Source organism: Schistocerca piceifrons, chromosome 8 (genome assembly GCF_021461385.2).
Source record: "Schistocerca piceifrons isolate TAMUIC-IGC-003096 chromosome 8, iqSchPice1.1, whole genome shotgun sequence".
In the NCBI taxonomy this organism is placed as follows: Eukaryota; Metazoa; Arthropoda; class Insecta; order Orthoptera; family Acrididae; genus Schistocerca; species Schistocerca piceifrons.
The window spans coordinates 60,044,720-60,065,275 of record NC_060145.1 but is presented as its reverse complement, the minus strand read 5'-3'; the positions used below and the strand labels follow the sequence as shown (position 1 = coordinate 60,065,275).

General features: G+C 36.6%; 1 protein-coding gene across 1 annotated transcript in view; it reads left to right on the top strand.

The window, feature by feature from the left end:
- LOC124712074 (phenoloxidase 2-like) overlaps nucleotides 1-18,968 on the top strand; it is a 229,089-nt gene extending 210,121 nt beyond the window's left edge. Inside the window, exon 14 of the mRNA XM_047242369.1 lies at nucleotides 18,494-18,968. Coding sequence (XP_047098325.1) covers nucleotides 18,494-18,751 — 258 coding nt within the window. The 3' untranslated portion in view covers nucleotides 18,752-18,968. The remainder of the gene's footprint in view (nucleotides 1-18,493) is intronic.
- Nucleotides 18,969-20,556: the final 1,588 nt, after the last annotated feature.

Genomic DNA, 20,556 nt, shown 5'->3' with positions numbered 1-20,556 from the left:
ATTTGAGTGCGGAGAAGTACACATCGGTGAGGTCTCAGTAGCAACACATGTACAGGAATACAAACATCACATTTGACTTGTGCAGTACAACAAATATGCAGTGGTTGAACACCAGAAAGACTGCAGCAAGGAAATAAAAATTTAATGAAACCTGCATACTTGTCAGTTATCTGGGGATGGTGATATGCCACAGCAGAGAAGCCATTAAAATACTAAAACACCCTAATAACATGAATAGAGAGGATGGAGTCAGGCTTGCCCCACCCTGGCTGCCAGCCATGAGATCCCATCAGCCCGCACCAACAACACAATACGTGAGCGCTACCAGCTAGTAACTGCTAGCGTATGGTGCGTCCAGCTGGAGGAAAACAGGAATCCACACCTCATTATCCAGTGATTACCAATCATGGCACACAGTGTGAAGCAACAGACATGACTCTCTCCATGAGAGTAACATATTACAAAGTTCCCATTCCTCCTGCCTTTAGAAATCGATCATTAATGATTTTTAAAATTATGATATAATGTCATATCCAGTGAACACTCATGAAAAAATTTAAGTAACTCTGGACAGCAAGAACACACCAGCAGACCCAGAAGAAGGCCACTGTCATTGGAGCCAAAACATAGTTTCACAAATAATAGTTTTTTACAATATGGTGAGGTACGTATGCAGTATGTCAACTGTCTTTGGTTGCAGGATCCTACACAATTATATTTTTGTAAAAAAGTCAGAAATTATAATCCAGCATGCCAAAGAAGTTTGGGATGGACAAAGGAGAGATGGGCACTTTTCCAGGCAATAGCCTAATACTTAACGTGCAGAAAAAGAAGAATGTGCACTTACCTTTCTTTGCCAAGAAACACTGGATGCATCAAAGCCCTGCTGGCTTTGTGAACTAGCTGCTACAAGTGCTCTCTGATCATCACTCATCATAAAAACAAAAAATTATCAGGTGGACCATAGGAGAACAAATAGATGGTTTCCAAATTATTCATTCTTGTCCCTGCACCTTTTTAACACATTCACAATGGACTTCCAAAGTGCCTTAAACCCAAAGTAACTGTGGTGTAACACATTAATGATGTTGTATTTACACACTGTGTGACTTGCTAGCTGAGGTTTCACATAAAATTGCCCAGGCACTGCATAAATTATTTTCAAACTTGTAGAGAGACTGGCTAAGTATCTCTGGTTGAAAATCTTCTGTAGTCATATTTACTAGCTTATGGTTTCCATAAATCCACACTTTGAAAGTAATGCCATATGAACTTAAGTTCCAGACAGTAGTCATACATATTAGTCAATTTAGTGTCAAGTTCTGATGGAATTTTAACATTAAATTTGTCACCTAAAAGCGCTAAAAAGTAGTAAATGTACTCCATTAATTTTCAGATATGCAGCCATACAAATTCCATCTCTACTACTAGTACAGAATATACAATTTGCATGGTTGCATGTCCAAAATTTAATGGAATATTCAGTATGACATGAACAACTGAAAATGCTTAGTAAATTTATTACTTTTGTTAATGGAAGTTGACTGGTGAGCAGACAAGATGGTCAGTGTAATGTTATACTATAATTCATTAGGGTCTCATTTGCATTACACAAATCTGTACTTTTGGTTCCCTTTATTTATTTTACATTATACTCCACACCATGGTTGGCCACAGCTTGCAAAAGTTCAAGAGTACACAATGTGCTGCATGCATGTAGTCCAGGACTCTGTGTGTTTTGCCACCACTCAGATTTGCTAGGTCTGTCTCAAATTACGCTCAGTCTTTCTTAGAACTACTCGCTACAGTGCAACAGTCCATTTTTCAATGTGATGTGGCACTGTTTCTTCTGACGTTTGATATGCCAGTATTTCAGTATTTTCTTGGAACAACTTTCTTCACTTTGGTAGAAACATAATGGCAGCACTGTTTATCACTCGCTATTTGTTCTTGGATTAAAAGGAAACTCAAAGGCCCAATGGCTGTTTGCACAAAAAGAGACAATCTAGTGACCTATAACTGCAAGCCTTTAAAAATGAATGGGAATTGTAGTTCTTTATCAAAGACAAAACTGAGAATTCTGAATATCTATCATGTAATAGCATAATTGATGGGCACTGCAAATTTACTATGAAATGGCATTACAACACTGTGTATAAATAATTTAAATATTTAATTGATGATGGAAGAGCACAAAATTACAATGATGAACTGATAGTTTGTGCAGGATTCATTGTTTTGTACACTAGGAAGCAATTTGTGCTAAATTTACAGGTATAGAGCATATGATGAAACTGGAGGGATGAAGAATAAATTTTCTGGAGTTGCATACATTATTACACCATTAGTTTAAACTGTTTTTCATGGAATTGAATGAGGAGTATGGAGACATTATATATTACTGTGAAGTGTGTTGGTTAAGTCAAGAGGAATGCCTGGAATGATTTTTCGATTTTAAGACATGCTACTGTTAAATTTCTGAAAGCAGAACCAAAATTAAGATATACAAAATGAATTACACACCTCTAATTTTTAGTGCACTCCACAGCACACTTGAACCATCTGTATGAGATGTTGCAAGGCAAGAAACAACTTATTTCTGATTTGGTGGAGAAAGTTGATGCCTTTAAAAAGGAAATGGCATTGTGTAAGGGATAACTTGCAAAGAATGCTGTCCATCATCTTATGCCCTGTGGTATTTGAAGAATTAATTGTGGTGTTGAAAGCATTATGGGAACGCTTTTCTAAATTTTTTCAGGACACTGCCAGTCTCACATCTGTGTTTGAGCTATTTTTGAGACCATTTGCCTGTTAAGTTGAAAGTGCCCCTGTGCATTGCGCAGAAGGAACTGACATATCTGCAGTGTAATTTCTGGTTAAAAAGCAAACTGTTTTATGTTAAAATTGTGCAGGAGTCTACCTCAACAAGAGTTTCCATGATCCATAATGAAGCTGCAGATGTGATATCAATGTTTCAGTCACCATGTGTGCATGAAAGACTTTTTTTTGTATATGAGAAGAAATAAGTCACAATTAAGTGGCAAAAAATTTGAGTGACAAAAATCTGCAAAACTCTGTCCACCCGTGTGCTGGTAGTTTTTGCCAGATACAATTTTTATTACGTCTTAAGCAGACCAAAAATAGTTAAATAACAGTGAACGTTGGTTTTCCTTGTGATCTGTGTTGATGGGATATACGAAATAAGAAGCCAAACCGTTCAATGTTCCTTGTGTGACTGCATTGCTATCTAATGTGGCACATCTGCAGTTTACCTGTCTTCTTGCTCAGAAAGTGTGGCTTGGTATTGGGGGAAATGTTCAATCACACAAGAGTGATCCACATGCTTGCAACAGCTCAGCATGCATGCAGAGTTCTGGGCCATCCCAGCTCTATACTAATCTACACCAGTAAACACCTTGCAAATGGATATGAATGAACCACAACTTCATCTATGACATGAATACCACAATGAGCTTGTGTCAGAGCACAAGAGTCACATCTGCCCAGAAGCTACACTTTTTAATGCACGCTATCAGTGAACTGTATTTCAGCCTAAATCTTCTTAAACCTCATTTTTAGGGATAGACATATTCAGGGTGTCCCAGCAAACTATCTCTCTAAATTGAGAAGTATCAGGCCCCAGTGCCCCACTAAGCAAAGACAGATGCATTGATGTGAGGGTGCTTGCTGACAACAAACATCCTACAGGACCTCAATAGACTTACTAACATGCAGAAGAACTGATGATCATGTTATTGGATTTCTGATCAGAGTTTACACTCCGGAAGCTTTCATACAGCAGAAGTAATCACTCCATTGTACATAATGTAAAGAAGCTGCTATCATTATTACACAAAAGTCAACATGAAATTAGCCTTTTCTGGATAAAGGAATAATGCAGTGTTAAGGGAACTGAAAAGGTTCTAGTTTTGGCTAAGGAGGCCACTCAAATAATCGTCATGGAATGCTAGTTGCTGATTTCCTGTGCAGAGTTAGAGCTTCAGCCGATGGAGCATAGAGCAGAAATGCCAGAGCCCTCCACAACTGATGGAAGAGCTTATATAAAAATGTACTCTTGGCAACCTTTGTATGGATGATAACTGCTGATTTTCAAGGAGCTTTATAAGAACCATTGTGTACTAACTTTCAATAATTCATTCATTCATTTTGTTATGTAGATCCCATGGAAAAGGAAAACTTCCATTAGGGATGTGGAATGAGTTAATATATATGTTAACACAAGACAAGCAACTCATTGAAAGCTAACCTGTAGACTGTATTAACAATAATCTATTAGTTTTCTGTTGAATACTGTTGGTCCTTTTGCCAGCTAAATGTTCCATAAAGAATTAAAAGAAAAGTTGCTGCTATCTCAGTTATATTAAATATTTCCTGTTTTTTTAACGCCAGGATTGGAAATCGAACAGAACGGTAAGAAAACGTTATGGGTAAATTTGGAGAGGATATGGAGGCCAACAGGAACGGGAAACAACTCTTGGATTTCTGTGCCAGTATGGGCTTAGTAATCACAAACTCCTTTTTTAAACATAAGAACATTCACTGGTATACTTGGGAAGGCAGGGGAACCAGATCTGTCATTGACTATATAATAACAGATCAGGAATTCAGGAAGGCTGTGAGGGACACACGTGTATTCAGGGGATTCTTTGATGACACTGATCATTATTTAATCTGCAGTGAAATTGGGATTGTGAGGCCGAAAGTGCAGGAGGTCAGGTCCATTTGTAGGAGGATAAGAGTGGAGAAACTTCAGGATAAGGAAATCAGGCACAAGTACATAACAGCGATCTCAGAAAGGTACCAGTTAGTTGAATGTAGTCAATTACAGTCATTGGAAAAGGAATGGACAAGGTACAGGGACACAGTACTAGAAGTGGCTAAAGAATGTCTTGGAACAGTAGTGTGTAAAAGTAGGATGAAGCAAACAGCTTGGTGGAATGATACAGTCAAGGCAGCCTGTAAAAGGAAAAAGAAGGCGTATCAAAAATGGCTACAAACCAGAACCCAGGTAGACAGAGAAAGTTATGTTGAAGAAAGAAACAAAGCCAAACAGATAATTGCAGCATCCAAGTAGAAATCGTAGGAAGACTTTGGAAACAGGTTGGAGACTATGGGTCAAGCTGCTGGAAAACCATTCTGGAGTGTAATTAGCAGTCTTCGAAAGGGAGGTAAGAAGGAAATGACAAGTATTTTGGACAGGTCAGGAAAACTGCTGGTGAATCTTGTGGATGCCTTGGGCAGATGGAGGGAATATTTTGAAGAGTTGCTCAATGTAGGTGAAAATGCGATCAGTAATGTTTCAGATTTCGAGGTAGAATGGGATAGGAATGATGATGGAAATAGGATCGCATTTGAGGAAGTGGAAAAAATGGTCAATAGATTGCAGTGCAATAAAGCGGCTGGGGTGGATGAAATTAAGTCGGAACTCATCAAATACAGTGGAATGTCAGGTCTTAAATGGCTACACAGGATAATTGAAATGGCCTGGGAGTCGGGACAGGTTCCATCAGACTGGACAAAAGCAGTAATCACACCAATCTTTAAACATGGAAACAGAAAAGATTGTAACAACTATAGAGGTATCTCTTTAATCAGCGTTGTGGGTAAAATCTTCTCAGGTATTGTTGAAAGGAAAGTGCGAGTATTAGTTGAGGACCAATTGGATGAAAATCAGTGTGGGTTTAGGCCTCTTAGAGGTTGTCAGGACCAGATCTTTAGCTTACGGCAAATAATGGAGAAGTGTTATGAGTGGAACAGGGAATTGTATCTATGCTTTATAGATCTAGAAAAGGCATATGACCAGGTTCCTAGGAGGAAGTTACTGTCTGTTCTACAAGATTATGGAATAGGAGGCAAACTTTTGCAAGCAATTAAAGGTCTTTACATGGATAGTCAGGCAGCAGTTAGAGTTGACGGTAAATTGAGTTCATGGTTCAGAGTAGTTTCAGGGGTAAGACAAGGCTGCAACCTGTCTCCACTGTTGTTCATATTATTTATGGATCATATGTTGAAAACAATAGACTGGCTGGGTGAGATTAAGATATGTGAACACAAAATAAGCAGTCTTGCATATGCGGATGACTTAGTTGTGATGGCAGATTCGATTGAAAGTTTGCAAAGTAATATTTCAGAGCTAGATCAGAAATGTAAGGACTATGGTATGAAGATTAGCATCTCCGAAACGAAAGTAATGTCAGTGGGAAAGAAATATAAACGGATTGAGTGCCAAATAGGAGGAACAAAGTTAGAACAGGTGGACGGTTTCAAGTACTTAGGATGCATATTCTCACAGGATGGCAACATAGTGAAAGAACTGGAAGCGAGGTGTAGCAAAGCTAATGCAGTGAGTGCTCAGCTACGATCTACTCTCTTCTGCAAGAACGAAGTCAGTACCAAGACTAAGTTATCTGTGCACCGTTCAATCTTTTGACCAACTTTGTTGTATGGGAGTGAAAGCTGGGTGGATTCAGGTTACCTTATCAACAAGGTTAAGGTTACGGATATGAAAGTAGCTAGGATGATTGCAGGTACTAGTAGATGGGAACAATGGCAGGAGGGTGTCCACAATGAGGAAATCAAAGAAAAACTGGGAATGAACTGTATAGATGTAGCAGTCAGGGCGAACAGGCTTAGATGGTGGGGTCATGTTACACGCATGGGAGAAGCAAGGTTACCCAAGAGACTCATGGATTCAGCAGTAGAGGGTAGGAGGAGTCAGGGCAGACTGAGGAGAAGGTACCTGGATTCAGTTAAGAATGATTTTGAAGTAATAGGTTTAACATCAGAAGAGGCACCAATGTTAGCACTGCATAGGGGATCATGGAGGAACTGTATAAGGGGGGCTATGCTCCAGACTGAACGCTGAAAGGCATAATCAGTCTTAAATGGTGATGATGATGATGATGATGATGATTTTATGTTCTACTGATACCTTCCCATTTACATGATTACATCAATTGTTTCAAAGAAAATAGGTTCCTACATAAGCAACAACAGAAGCTGTAAGGATACGAGGAGACAAGATGAACCTACCTGGAGATTAACATAGCCTCTTGGTAGTTGTGCCACTGATCCTTTAGCTGAAAATGTTTATGATAGGACTGTATCTCTTTATAAATAAATAGAGAAATCCAGTAGTTATTTTCAAATGTTCACGTGAAATCACTTTGCATATTTATTTACAGAGTTCAATTCCCATTGCTAAAGACCAGGCCTCATTACAGATCAAAAATGATTATGCAGGTCTCCTTGTACTTATATTTGATGGATAACTTTAAATTATATTCTGCCAAAAGGAAGAGAATCATGAATTAACTGGCACATGAAGTACGTTTTCCTGTAGTAGATCAACAAATTATCTACAGGGCACACGGAACGATGACAATAATAGTTCATTAAAGTGCAGTGGCATGTCTACAGATATTACATATTATGTCTGTCACTGATTCTGATAGCCAGTGCTCGTACCTTGAATAATCCCAAGCCTAGTTCAAACAATAATACTAGAGCACACAGAGTAGAGATTACTGAAAGCCTGGAGCAAGTTACATACTGACCAGGACTTAACTCCAAGAAAAAATAGGAACATAACTATGGAACTGTGCACATTTTGTCCTTATGTAGATACATACTAGAATATTATGTGATTTAGGTTATTTTTTTATTATTTGAAATTGCCCTAGTTCAAATTATTGCTTCATAAATAGATTTAATACTTGCTGTCAGACTTTGTTTATCAAATTACAAATATCAGCAGTATCTATTAAAACATACAGAACCAATTTATGCTCACACTATGGGAATTCCTGACTTTTAGGTAGGGCATCCATATTGATTATTAAAATTTGGACATTAAAAATTAGACAGTTCTTAATTATGGCAATTACATATTTGTTATTTGTGTCATTGGGTTTAGAAAATTTAGCCCATCAATGGTATATTAACAAATTCCAGAAATTTATTTTGGTTTGGCTCCAATATGTGCTGAAAGTATGAGGTGGCTGAAATCTTTAATTAATTATATCACATGATTTAATCAGGTTTGAGCTAAATAAACTTGTCTTTGAAATGAGCAAAAATTGGTCTAAAGTTTAGAGATAACGTACCTTTCTGGATCTATTTATCAGCATACTAGATTCTTATGGTTGTCTTCTAGATCAAAACTTTGAAATACATCATTTCCAGCAAAACTAAATAATAAAGAACATTCAGAACACTGAATTGCATAATCTGAATAAATAGATTTCTTAGGGTAATTAATTTACATTAGTTTGTAAATTCATGTAATGTGTGCTCAGATAACTGATTCTATCATCAAAATTTTTGGGAAGAATAACAGCAAGAAAAGAAAAAAAACTAGTATAATATGTAGCTATTGTAGTTAGGTGTATAAAGGCACAAATTTCAATAATTTTAAGTAAGTTTCTGAATGCGCTGGTCATCTATTTACATTTTAATACAAAAATAGAAAAAAATTACAGAAGTCAATCTTTCTTTTTGTTGAATATTATCAAAATTTAGTAAAAATGAAATTTGAAAGAATTACAAAATTCAAATTACTGTATATCTTAACTTATTATCAACCAGTGGTCATTAATGAGATTGAAATTATTAACAAACAGGATTAACTTCTTCAATACGAGAAAAAAATTTTACGTCACCATGAGAGCCACTTTTTACTGTCCATTTTCCACCACTTCACCTTTTTTGCACTTATCACAGTATTAACTCGTGGTCACATGAAATAAATGCAAAATAACCCTAATCAGTTTCTTATAAAAAGAAATCGTAAATTCACAAAATTTAACTTACACATATCAACGCAAGCATAAATACACATATAAACCTTTTATTAGCTTTTTTTTTTTCAATAATAATCGTATAAACTGTTGGATGGTTTGGAAGCTTTCCCTATTTTACCCTCAGGACTCAAATGTTCCTTTAATTCAAATCTTAGTCTCAAATCATCCTCTGCACAGTGTCAGTAAGCTCAGCTTTGTGTCATGCAATTTGTAAACTTATATAACTCAGACCCTTTATCTTTGCCTGTTTTCACATTATCTTTGTAGACATAACATAGAAATTTTCAGTTATTATTATTCTTTGCAAAGAAAGAAAAAGGCCCATTGACCCTATTTTGAATCTACAGGTTGAAAATCCATTTCAACTGTAAATTTCTTTTATTATCGTGACTGGTTTCAGCCTCTCATAAGCCCATCCACAGGTGTCGCAACTGTGCTTTGGTTCCCGAGTGCCACAGTGGACATGTACTAGGCACAGTGTGCTACCTATGAATGTCTGTACACAAAATACCAGCATTTTCATAAGATTTTTTGAGAGTTTCATGTAGAATATGCATACGCAGGATTATACAATCACCAGACAAAATTCTTTTATCAAAATGTATTATTGTAACATTTACATGGTACCAGATCATGGAGTATTGGCTGGATACTGCTACAAGAGAAGTGTGACGACTCATGTTTTGATGGATGGAAAGATAAAGATATGGTAATGCTGGAGAGGGTTAGCCTAAGTCCACTGTCATCCAAAAGAGAAAGGAAGGATAGACGCAGTGGTAGGACAATAGAGTAACTAATTGGAAGGGGAGGGCTTTAAAAAATAACTGAGTAACATGTAACGACAACTGCCCACCAAAATAATTTATCACTCATATTGGCAAAAACAGATGGTTGTGGTTGTTCCCTGACAGTAGTATAAGAACTTTATCACTGAAACTTTTTCCTGCACCCTCATAAAATTTATTTAAATTTTTTCCTAATGTAAAATAATTATAACTAACATACAAGCAAACAGAATCAATACTGAGCATGACAATAATAATACCAAAGTAATACAGTTCTTCCTTTTAAAAAATTGAAGATATTTTCATATAAAGTAAGCAATATTCATTGTGTTGGTAGAAGTGATAATTCTGATCATTTATGCATACTGACTCTTTGTTAGTCAAAGTAAACCCATAATTTTGTTCCATATTTGAATAAAGTTTTCAAAAATCAGTATGCATGATGATAACTGAAATAATTTTTGTGAACTAACCTCTATCATAGAGGACTTTAAAAATAATTAGAAGTTTTCAGAAAATTAACAAAATACATCGCCAACATGACTCTTGACATTTGCCTCTTTTGACAAGGACTGTAAGTAATGCTGATACACAGGGCACAGGGTGTCCCATTTTAATCTATATTGGCTGATACTTCTGGAGCGGCACAATTCTGCAAAAAAAGTCTCTGCAACCACTGTCACCTAAGATGGTGCTTCCACGCATAGAGGTGGAGCAGATTGGGAGCGGGGGGGGGGATGAGATTTGCTCATGTGCAGCAGCAGAGAGCAGGTAAACAAAGCCCATGTTGCCGAACTGCGCTGCTGTGGAAAACAGTCAGGCTTGTATGCCTACAGTACATTGTGTTATACGTTAAAATCTGTGAGGGGAATAATAAATACTAAAGCCAATTTCAATCAATCGTCATGAGAGAAATATTAATTCACGTCTCGATGACATTGCATCCACTGCTCCAGGTAACACAGCTTTGTGAAGACGTGAAGTACAATTTCTCTCAAAATGAAAATTGTCTAATAATAAGTACTCTCCACCACACACCATTAGGTGGCTTGCAGAGTATGATGTAGACATAAGGTCATTGAAACTACTTGCAATAATTATCATTTATTGTCATTTGAACTGCATTGTAAGTAAAAATTTAATACACAACAAAATTAACTTCAAGCACAAACTGAAATCATTATATTTGCTTGACAACTGCTTCTACTCAATAGAATTTTAAAAAATGTGTAAGGTGTGTGTGTGTGGATGTGTTTGACTACAGTTACGTCAATCACTGCTTGTAAAAATGAATTAGTGGTAGAAAAAACTAATGTGAAAGACTATCACAAAAATGTTCAGTAAGTTGTCATATTTTTCACTGTTAACAGGCATTATGAGTGTAAACTAACATGTTTGACATTACAGTAACAAACCGCATTTATAATCCACTGAACAAGCAAAAAATTAACCATCATCTGCGAATAACTCCAGGGAATGCTGACCGATAACGTTGACCGATAACATCAAAAATCACCGATATCTCGACAGCTAACAATTACTGTCATTATAGGGCCTTATCCAGTTCGTGCCTTGAAAATGACAGAGGTTTACATGTAAAAATGTAGCATACAACATGGTAGGAGAAACTTAACTTCTCCTTGGGCAACATGTTGAACATAACAGCCAGCATAATTAAAAAGAAACGAAGTTCTAATCAAAAAGCGCTGGAAGTTGTTATTATTATGTATGCAGCCAATATCTTGACAAACACGTTTTTAAACCATGAGTCTTTAAAAGTAAGAAATTTATTACTTTGTTCCAAAGTCTGCATCATAATTCCATTGTCACTTCTATTTAAGTCTGTTTGCGAACAATCTGATTGGAAATTTATGATGATAGGTTCAAGGCTTATGTCTATCATCACTTCCCTGTCAAGTTCTTCTTTCTGAAGCTTTTCAGCATGCCACACAGATTGTGCCCACTCTGCAGGTGGAATGTTGTCTGTTGCCTCATGCACAAGCGATATTATCTTGAATGTTTTGTTTTTTTTCTCCCACACAGCCTTAAAACCGTTTGCCCAAATTAATTGCATGGGGCTACACTGATAGTGACATGTGGGTAAATGCAAAACTGTGTGACCCCATTCATGTGCAAGGAAGTCAAGTTTGTACGTTCTGTCACATGACTTGTATAAATTAACGAGCAGCAGGAGATTGGCATGAGTCTGGATTATACTGTGATTAATATTTTTATCTTTAAGCTGGGGAAAAATATTTGCTTTCCTGGTGTTTGCACTTGGTGTTTTCTCTATAACAGTTGAATTATAACTGGCAATGACCGATTTCAAAGCAAGGTATGACAAGGACTGTGAATCACGTCATGAAACTGACAGTGTTCATTTCCAAATAGTAGTCACTGCTGTTTTTCTTACACATAAATACAAATTTATTCTCGGAAACAAAAGCAGAAGAAGAGTCGACATACAGAATACTTATCCGAGGACCTATTCCTATGAGAACTTTAAAACTGCAAGTTCCGTCACTCATTTTCCAGCATATCTTCCTGGAATGATTCTAACTGGCCCATGTTTTGTCAAGGTAATACACTGTTGAACTACCTCCTTCTGACATATAATGAATCTTTATATGGGATATAGTTCATGCTGCACCTATGCCAGTTCTTTGAACTAAAAACTCTCTTCTTAACATATATGGTACCAACGTATTTTAAAATTCTTTATACTGACAAAGCACTTACCATTGAAGTCTGCATAACTGTAACACATTTTTGTGATGTCAGGAATTCATCATTCACATGGAGCACTTTAAAACATTGTTGTTAAAATGATGTTACAGGTTCCTTGCGATTTCTGTTTTCCAGGTGATACAAAACCAACTTTTTCTATGGTTCCTAAAGGTCTGACACTTTCATTTACAGTTCTCTTTACAGTTCTGTTGCCAACATGACATGGTTTTGGAGCCCGTTCTTGTGCTTTCAAATGTCAGCAGTAGGAAAGCTGCTTTCAAATTCATATACGAAAAAGTTATAAATGCAGTAAATAATCCTCTTCGCCTTCTTGTGAAGCACATCACATTTATTGCTGTCATCCTGCCTTTTTTTTTTTTAATCGTGCTTAAATATTTACAGCTATTTACAGCTATACTGCTGCAGGAAAGGAAAAACGAAAAGTTGAATGAATAATTCGGTTGTCGCAAAGTACGGGATCAGTGCAGCATATAGGAGTGAGATTCTCGCTCTCTGACTGTAACTCTCTGCTAGCCACTCAGAAAGAGAATGAATATTATTGGCTGCCAGTGGCTAGTGGAGGGGGATGTGCAGAATGGCTGAAAACTGGACCGCCTTGTTACAACTTTGGAAGTAAAAAAAGTCCAGAGGGGTGAGGTCTGGAGAATACAGAGGATGAGGGTTCAAAGTGATTTTGTTTTTTGTGCAAATGTCATGCACCAATGAGAGTGATTGTGCAGGGGGGTTATTGTGACACAAGAGCCATGAATAGTCTCGGCACATTTCAGGCCATTTCCTCCTCACATTTTCTCACAGGCATCACAACACATCGCGTTATTACCATCCATTAACAGTTTGTTCCAGTGGAATGAATTCATAATGAACTAATCCTTCAAAGACATAGAAAACTATCAGTGTGGGTTTGACATTTGACCTGACCAGAGGAGATTTGTTTGGTCTTGGAGAACCTTCCCCATCCCATTGTGTAGACTGAATGTTGGTCTCAACATCGTAACCATAGATCCACATCTCATCACCAGTTATGATTCTCTGAAGGAACATCACATTCTCATTTGTACAGTCCAAAAGATTTTCACAGATTGTAAGGCAAAGGTCTTTCTGGTCTTGACTAATGAGCCATGGGACAAATTTGGCAGAAACTCATAATTTTTCTCATGAGAAAGCAATGTTTGACTGGCAAAGGCTGTGGTCCTATTTTCACTTCTATTCTCTGCCCACAGTAACTAGCATCAGTACTCATACAGAATGGCAAATAAAAGTCTGGATGATACAGAATTTTACTATTAACCTATTCCTCTTTTAATTTTTGAAAAGCTTCCATTCATTCATGTGCCCAGCACCAGTCTACATCTTTCTTTAATAAATTCCGTAAACATGGGTTATTAAATGATTGATCACCCACAAACTTATGGTAGAAGCCAAACAAGGTCAACATGGCTTTCAATTCTTTTTCTTTTTTCCTAGGAGGTGGAAAATCTTCTACAGCCTTTAATTTCTTGTGGCCTGGATAAATCCCCTTTTCATTTATCATATGTCCCAAAAATGCAATCTCCTTTTTAACCAACTCTGATTTGGTAACATTTAATTTCATGCCTCCTTTTTGAATATCCTGTGAAACTTCATCCATTAAGCTACAATGTTAAAACCAGCTTGAATTTGCAATAGTATGTCATCTACGTAAACATTTATTCTATTTAGTAATTCATTACCTGGCACCTGATCCATGGCCCTGATGAATACACACACACGTACATTCAATCCAAAAGGCATCACACAGTAATGATAACACCTACCTTCATGTAGGAAAGCAGCACAAGATTTAGTTTCCATAGCCAGACTAAAATTCTGGTACCCAAAGGTGACATCAAAAGAAGTTAAAAATTTAGCATTATGGAATTTTTGTAGAATTTCATATACATTAGTAGTCCTATCAAAAGTACGTAAACATTTTCCAGAATTTTATAGTTGTTTGGTTACTATATGAGCTGAAAGTCTGAGCTGGTTGAAATCTTTAATTAATTATGTCTCCTGAATTAATTAGGTTTGAGGTAAAACATACATGTCTTTGAAATGAGCAAAAATTGGTATACAGTTTAGAGATAATCTACTTTTCTTAATCTATATATTAACTCTCTAGATTTTTTTGTATGCCTTCTAGATCAAGTTTTCAAGTATAAAAGACAAAGTAGGATGGTAGGAGCCAAACCTGCTTTGTCTCAAGATCAGTTTACAGTAAGTATTACTTATGATGCAGATTTACAATGAACACTGTTACTTGCAATGTATTTAATGGGGAAATTCTAACCTTGAATCTAGATAATTGAATAATTTTAAATGGGCAACTGAGAAGGTTTCTTACATCCAGCACTATGCACTGATAACTATTAGTACACTGTAGTCAATAAATGGTCTATAACTTGATACTAATTTCATACAACACCCCCACGGTAAGTCTCCCCTAACTCACAGTTCTGGGTGACTTTACCAAAATCTACCACTTTTCCTAGACCTCTCCAGTCCTTTTCCTTCACCCCTCTCCCTTCCCCTTCAACCCTTTTGCCTGAAGAAGGAGCCACTGGCTCCAAAAGCTTGCCAACTACAACTGTCTTTTATGTGTTTGTTCTGCTGCCACTTGATGAGTAGATTTTTTATCTAGCCAATTAAATAATACAATATTTTATGTTCTACACCGGTTGCTTCATATTAAAGGTGTATCCAAGATTATTAGAAGTATGTGCAGTAAGTGTGTAAATCTTGGTAGCTCATCTCTGATAATAATAACATTTTTGAAGCTGTAGTGTGCAATTCAATTTTGGGAGATATTGCAATAGTCTATTTGTGGAATCAAGCCAACTAATACAGTTGAAGCATATGTGGTTGGTATCCTCTTCTTCAACATGTGTACAAAGTAGAAATGATGTAAGACCAATGCAGTCCTGAAGCCTCTTGAAGCAGCTGTGATGTACAAATTGTCTCATTACAGTAATGTTTGAAAATATAACTGAATAGATAACAAATCTACTCACCAAGTGGCAGCAGAAGAAAACACACACAAAAAAGTTAAGGAAATGTGCAAGCTTTCGGGACTGGCAGCTCCTTCCCCCAGCAGGGGCATTGAAGGGGAAAGAAGAGGGATGAAGGAAAAGGACTAGTGAGATTTAGAAAATTGGGAGAGTAATAGAAAAGTCATCCAAAACCCCATTCACTGCTGATAGACACATTATTGCAAGATTTGCTAAAACTGAACTGCATCCTACAAATTAATAACATTCTGATTAATGATGAAGAACAGCAGGATTTAAATACTTTTAAACATATTTATAGTCGTCTCAGATTCAGCTTTAATATGAAGCTAGTTGTGAAGTTTATACTATATTGCGTGAAATCAGTAACAAGTTGTAAACTGAAACTGCCTAGCAGATTAAAACTGTGCGCATGGCTTCAAACCTTTCATGCCTTTCATGGACAATTCTCTTGTTGCCTTTTGTGGACAATTCTCTTGACAACAAACCATTATGGTCATCACTCTAGACCCATCCTTGCAACTTTGTACCTCTCTCCTACTTTCCATATACCAAAGAAACTCACCTTCTTAAATTTGATGGACTAGCACTCCTGAAGGAAAGGAAATTGCAGACTAATGGCTTACTTACCACCTAGGGATTGTTTCTAGAGTGAACTTTCACTCTGCAGCTGTATGTACACTGTTTTGAGATTTCTGTCAGATTAAAACAGGGCGTGTCCAGGAAGCCAACATGTAACCATGCCATTTGTGGATGATTCTCTTATTTGTTGAGGAGGGGTGACTCACAACCTGCCCTCTTTATTTATTTATTTATTTGTCCATATAAATCTCTTTTTCAGTGCATATATTGTGCACAGGATATTGGACAGAAAACCTTTTTATCTATTGGTTTTTCGAACATCAAACATACATTATTTAAATTTTTATAACAAATGGAATCTATACAATTAATGATCACAATTTTTTTAAATACTGTATATTTTTAACTTATTTCTACAAGTAAAGATACAAATTACATTTTTGTTGCATGAGATACTGTGAGATTGAATAGTAGCAGTTTTCAGAAGGTAGGCTGTCACAGACTTTTCAGTGTTACAATGATTAACATATATGTCACTGTCTGAAATTCATTATTGAATGTACTTGAGCAAAGTATACAGCCCTAATCATTTCACAACACTAGTAGTGTTGCAGAGAATTCTTACTACATAGCTCATTTTTGTTAGTTTTGAATTGAGGTACGTGATATGAGTGCCCCGTTTAAGATTTTCCTGGATATGAAACACAAGAAATTTAGTTTCATTGACAGCACTAATGATTTGGTTATCTATACATATTATGGGTTGTGCCACATTTTTATTTTGATCTGTGTGGAAATTCATGAGTACCGTTTTTTGGGAATTAACTATTAGCCTGTCTCTGGTAAACTATTCAGACACTTCTAATGTAATATCTTTTGCAGATGCAGTGAGATTTTCTTCTTTATGTCCTTCAGTCAATAGACTAGTGTCATCTGCAAACAGTACAGGTTCAGAATCCCTAACGTGTGATGGGAAATCATTAATGTATACCAAAAAAAGAATGGGACCTAAAATAGAGCCCTGTGAAACACCATGACTTACTCCAGATGGTTCTGAAAGGTGTACCTGGAGTTCATTTCCTTCCATGTACTTATTTTCAATAACCTGAGAACAATATCCCAAATATGATGTAATCCACTGATTTGGCACACCTCTTACACCATACTGTTCAAGCTTCCTAAGGAGCACAGAAGACTCAATCACATCAAAAGCTTTTGTTAGGTCCAGGAATAAACCTGAGATATTTCTTCACTTCCACTAGTACTGTCCAGCCCAGCTGCAGTACCAGTACAACATAGTCAGCTAGGACAATGTTGCCAGTTAAGTGTGTTTTCTGTATTAATTAGCTCTGAACATTGAATTCTTATCAATGTTCTCAGTCTTGTCATTTCTTTGTTTTCCATCATTCCTTAGTTGCTTCAAAATTCATGGAGGTGTGATCCGTCTATCCAGCCAAATGAAAGGCAGTTTGTTATTGTAACCACTACATAATACATTTATTGTATGTATAAAAAGAAACAGGTATTGTAGACCACTGAAGATGCTTCACAAATAAAAGAAGCAAAACACACATGGCAAAAAACAAACTGCCTTTCATTTAGTTGCATAGATAGAACACACCTCCACGGGAAGTTCTCAGTCTCTTTGTGTGTCCATTGGCGCCCAGCATCTCTACTATATTGTGAGTAAAACTATTGCCATTATTTTTATTTGAGCCCTAAAAAGACTTTGGAAGTTTTGCTCTTTGGATGACTTCATGAATAAGTTTAACTGCAACAGAGTACACATGGTTCTGTTAGTCCATTTGTCAAATACTGTGGGGCAGAATCCTGTACACAACTTTATTCTAAAATTGGTAACTATATCACAAGCAGCAACATTTATAGGACCAGCCAGTAGTCTCTAGACAATACTTAATTGGGTGAATAAATGAGAGTGGCTCATACAACCACATCTGGTTATCTAGAATGAAGAATCAATGATAAAGATGGAGCTTGACCAGGCATTCCGAACTGCCAGATGCTTCTCATCTGGAAAAATTGCAAGTTCTTGTTTTGGAATTATGTCTATGAGTCCTATCACAGTATCTCCACAATTTAGTAATTGTAAAAGCACTGTTACTGCCCATAGTTTTTGCCAGATGTCTGTTTTGTGCAAAATATGCTGTTGAAGCTTTCCTGGTTAACTTGCGATTTAAACTGTTCTTTTAACAGTTTCCAGAACATAGTAGTAAGTCTCATGCTAAAAATTCCTGCCAAATCAATTATTCAACTTCACAGAACATACCAGAAGAATCAGAATTACTTTTGTGCTTAATATCACTGATGTTTGCAATAGGGGAACGTGTGAAGTTACCTGAATTGTATTTCAGTTACCAGTAATATGCATACTTTTGGTCTGCGAGGGGATCTTACTATTTTTCAACTAACCATATTTTTGTTTACTTCTTTACAGTTCAATAGATGGGAGAAACTAAACTAAGTTTTAAGTGCACTTAAGATGCAACCTTATCTCTGTAAAAATTGTCAACAGGTGGAACAAGTTGATACAGACACTGCAGATACTAGCTGCCTTCCAGCTCATAGCTACTGTGGTCTGCACAATCGCTTGTACCCAGATCGGCGCAACATGGGATATCCATTTGACCGAATGCCACGTGATGGTGTATCCACTTTACGTGAGTTCATGACACCTAATATGGCCATGATAGATGTGAGGATACGACATATTGATGTTGTTGTTGGTCCCCAACCTGGAAATCAACCGGGAATACCTTCAAATCTTGGATGATCAAACATGTCACTAATTCCATACTACTGCATTTATCATGCAGACATACTTAGCATTACTGTAGACAAAAATCTACTCATCAAGCAGCAGCAGGCAAACACACACATAAAAGAAGGTTATACTTATGCAAACTTTCGGAACCAGTGGGTCCTTCTTCTGGTACAAGGCTTGAAAGGGGAAGGAAAAGAAGTGAAGCAAACAGACTGGAGAGGTGTAAGAAAAGGGATAGATTTTGGAAAAGTCACCTAGATCCACAGGACAGGGGAGACTTACCAGACAGGATGAGAGGGAAGTCCTTTCCTTCACCCCTTTTCCTTCCACTTCAACCGTTCTGCTGGAAGAAGGAGCCACTGGCTCTGGAAGCTTGCATAAATATAACCTACTTTTATGTGTGTGTTTTCCTGCCACCACTTGGTGGGAAGATTATCTATCCATTTACACATCAATAACTGATCATTTTCATTGTTATATTGGTGTTATTGCAGGTTTAATAGCATAAGTACTACAGTGTTATGAACTGTCATTGAATATTATACAATTATTACATCACACTCTTGAATCTGTATATTTTCATCTAAAATTTATGTCTAACTGAACACAAATTGAGAGATGTATTTCTGACAGCTCAATGCATATTTTCTAGTCTGTATTTGTTGACCCATAAGGAAATCTATTTAACTGTTATAAAGGAAATATTATTTAAGTTTTAATTTTTAATATTTACTCTTTTTAATTTTTTCTTGTTTAAATGTGTGTTAATGTCATGATACATTGGACTGTATGAAAGTGTCATACCAAAGAAACCAACAAAATTGTCATCTCCACCCAGATGTTATAAATAAATATATTTATTAAAAAAAATCCCGTCTTTTATTGGGGGGAGAGCAGGGGTTCTTGCAATAAAATTTCCTGTGCTAAATAGCTACTGCAATCATTATTTGACTTTTCCTTTGATATTATTTATAATAAATATAGGAAAATTATGTTTTGCATAATCTAGTCATACACTCTAGATGCTCACATAAAGTTTACTTTAGGAGTCTTGAATCTCAGCCAGAGGCTCCGACTTGAAAATATTTTTGGCGGGGCAAGAACCATTTTATTAGGTACTACATATAACAGATAACTTTGTGTTTCCATCTACATGTTCGACACTCCAAACCAGTCCTATTTGCAGATGAGACCAGTGTATTGATTGAAAGTGGAAATAGAAAGGCTCTTAGGCTGTATGCTGAAGTCACAAATGAGAAGATTTCAGAGTGGTTTGTGAGGAATAAGCTACTCATTAACTCTTAAAAAAAAAAAAATCACCACTACACAATTCCACACACAGCAAAATTAAAAATTCATTAAAACCAAATATTTCTTTGGAAAACCAAAAAATTAAGTGTCACTGAAACAAAATTGCTTTGTTTACTTACAAGACAATCTGAAATGGAATTCCCACATCACATTCTTAAATTCTAAGCTTTCTAAAATGACCTAAAATGATCTCTCAAAGGCTTTTGATTGTGTAAGTCATGAAATTCTGCTAGACAAGCTCAAGTATTGTGGCATGAGTGGGACAGTGCACAAATGGTTTAATTCATACCTAACTGGAAGAGTGCAGAAAGTTGAAATAAGTAGTTCTCGTAACATGCAAATATCAGCACATTCCTCAAACTGGGGAACTATCAATAATGGGGTTCCACAAGGGTCAGTCTTGGGTCCTTTGTTGTTCTTATTATACACTCCTGGAAATGGAAAAAAGAACACATTGACACCGGTGTGTCAGACCCACCATACTTGCTCCGGACACTGCGAGA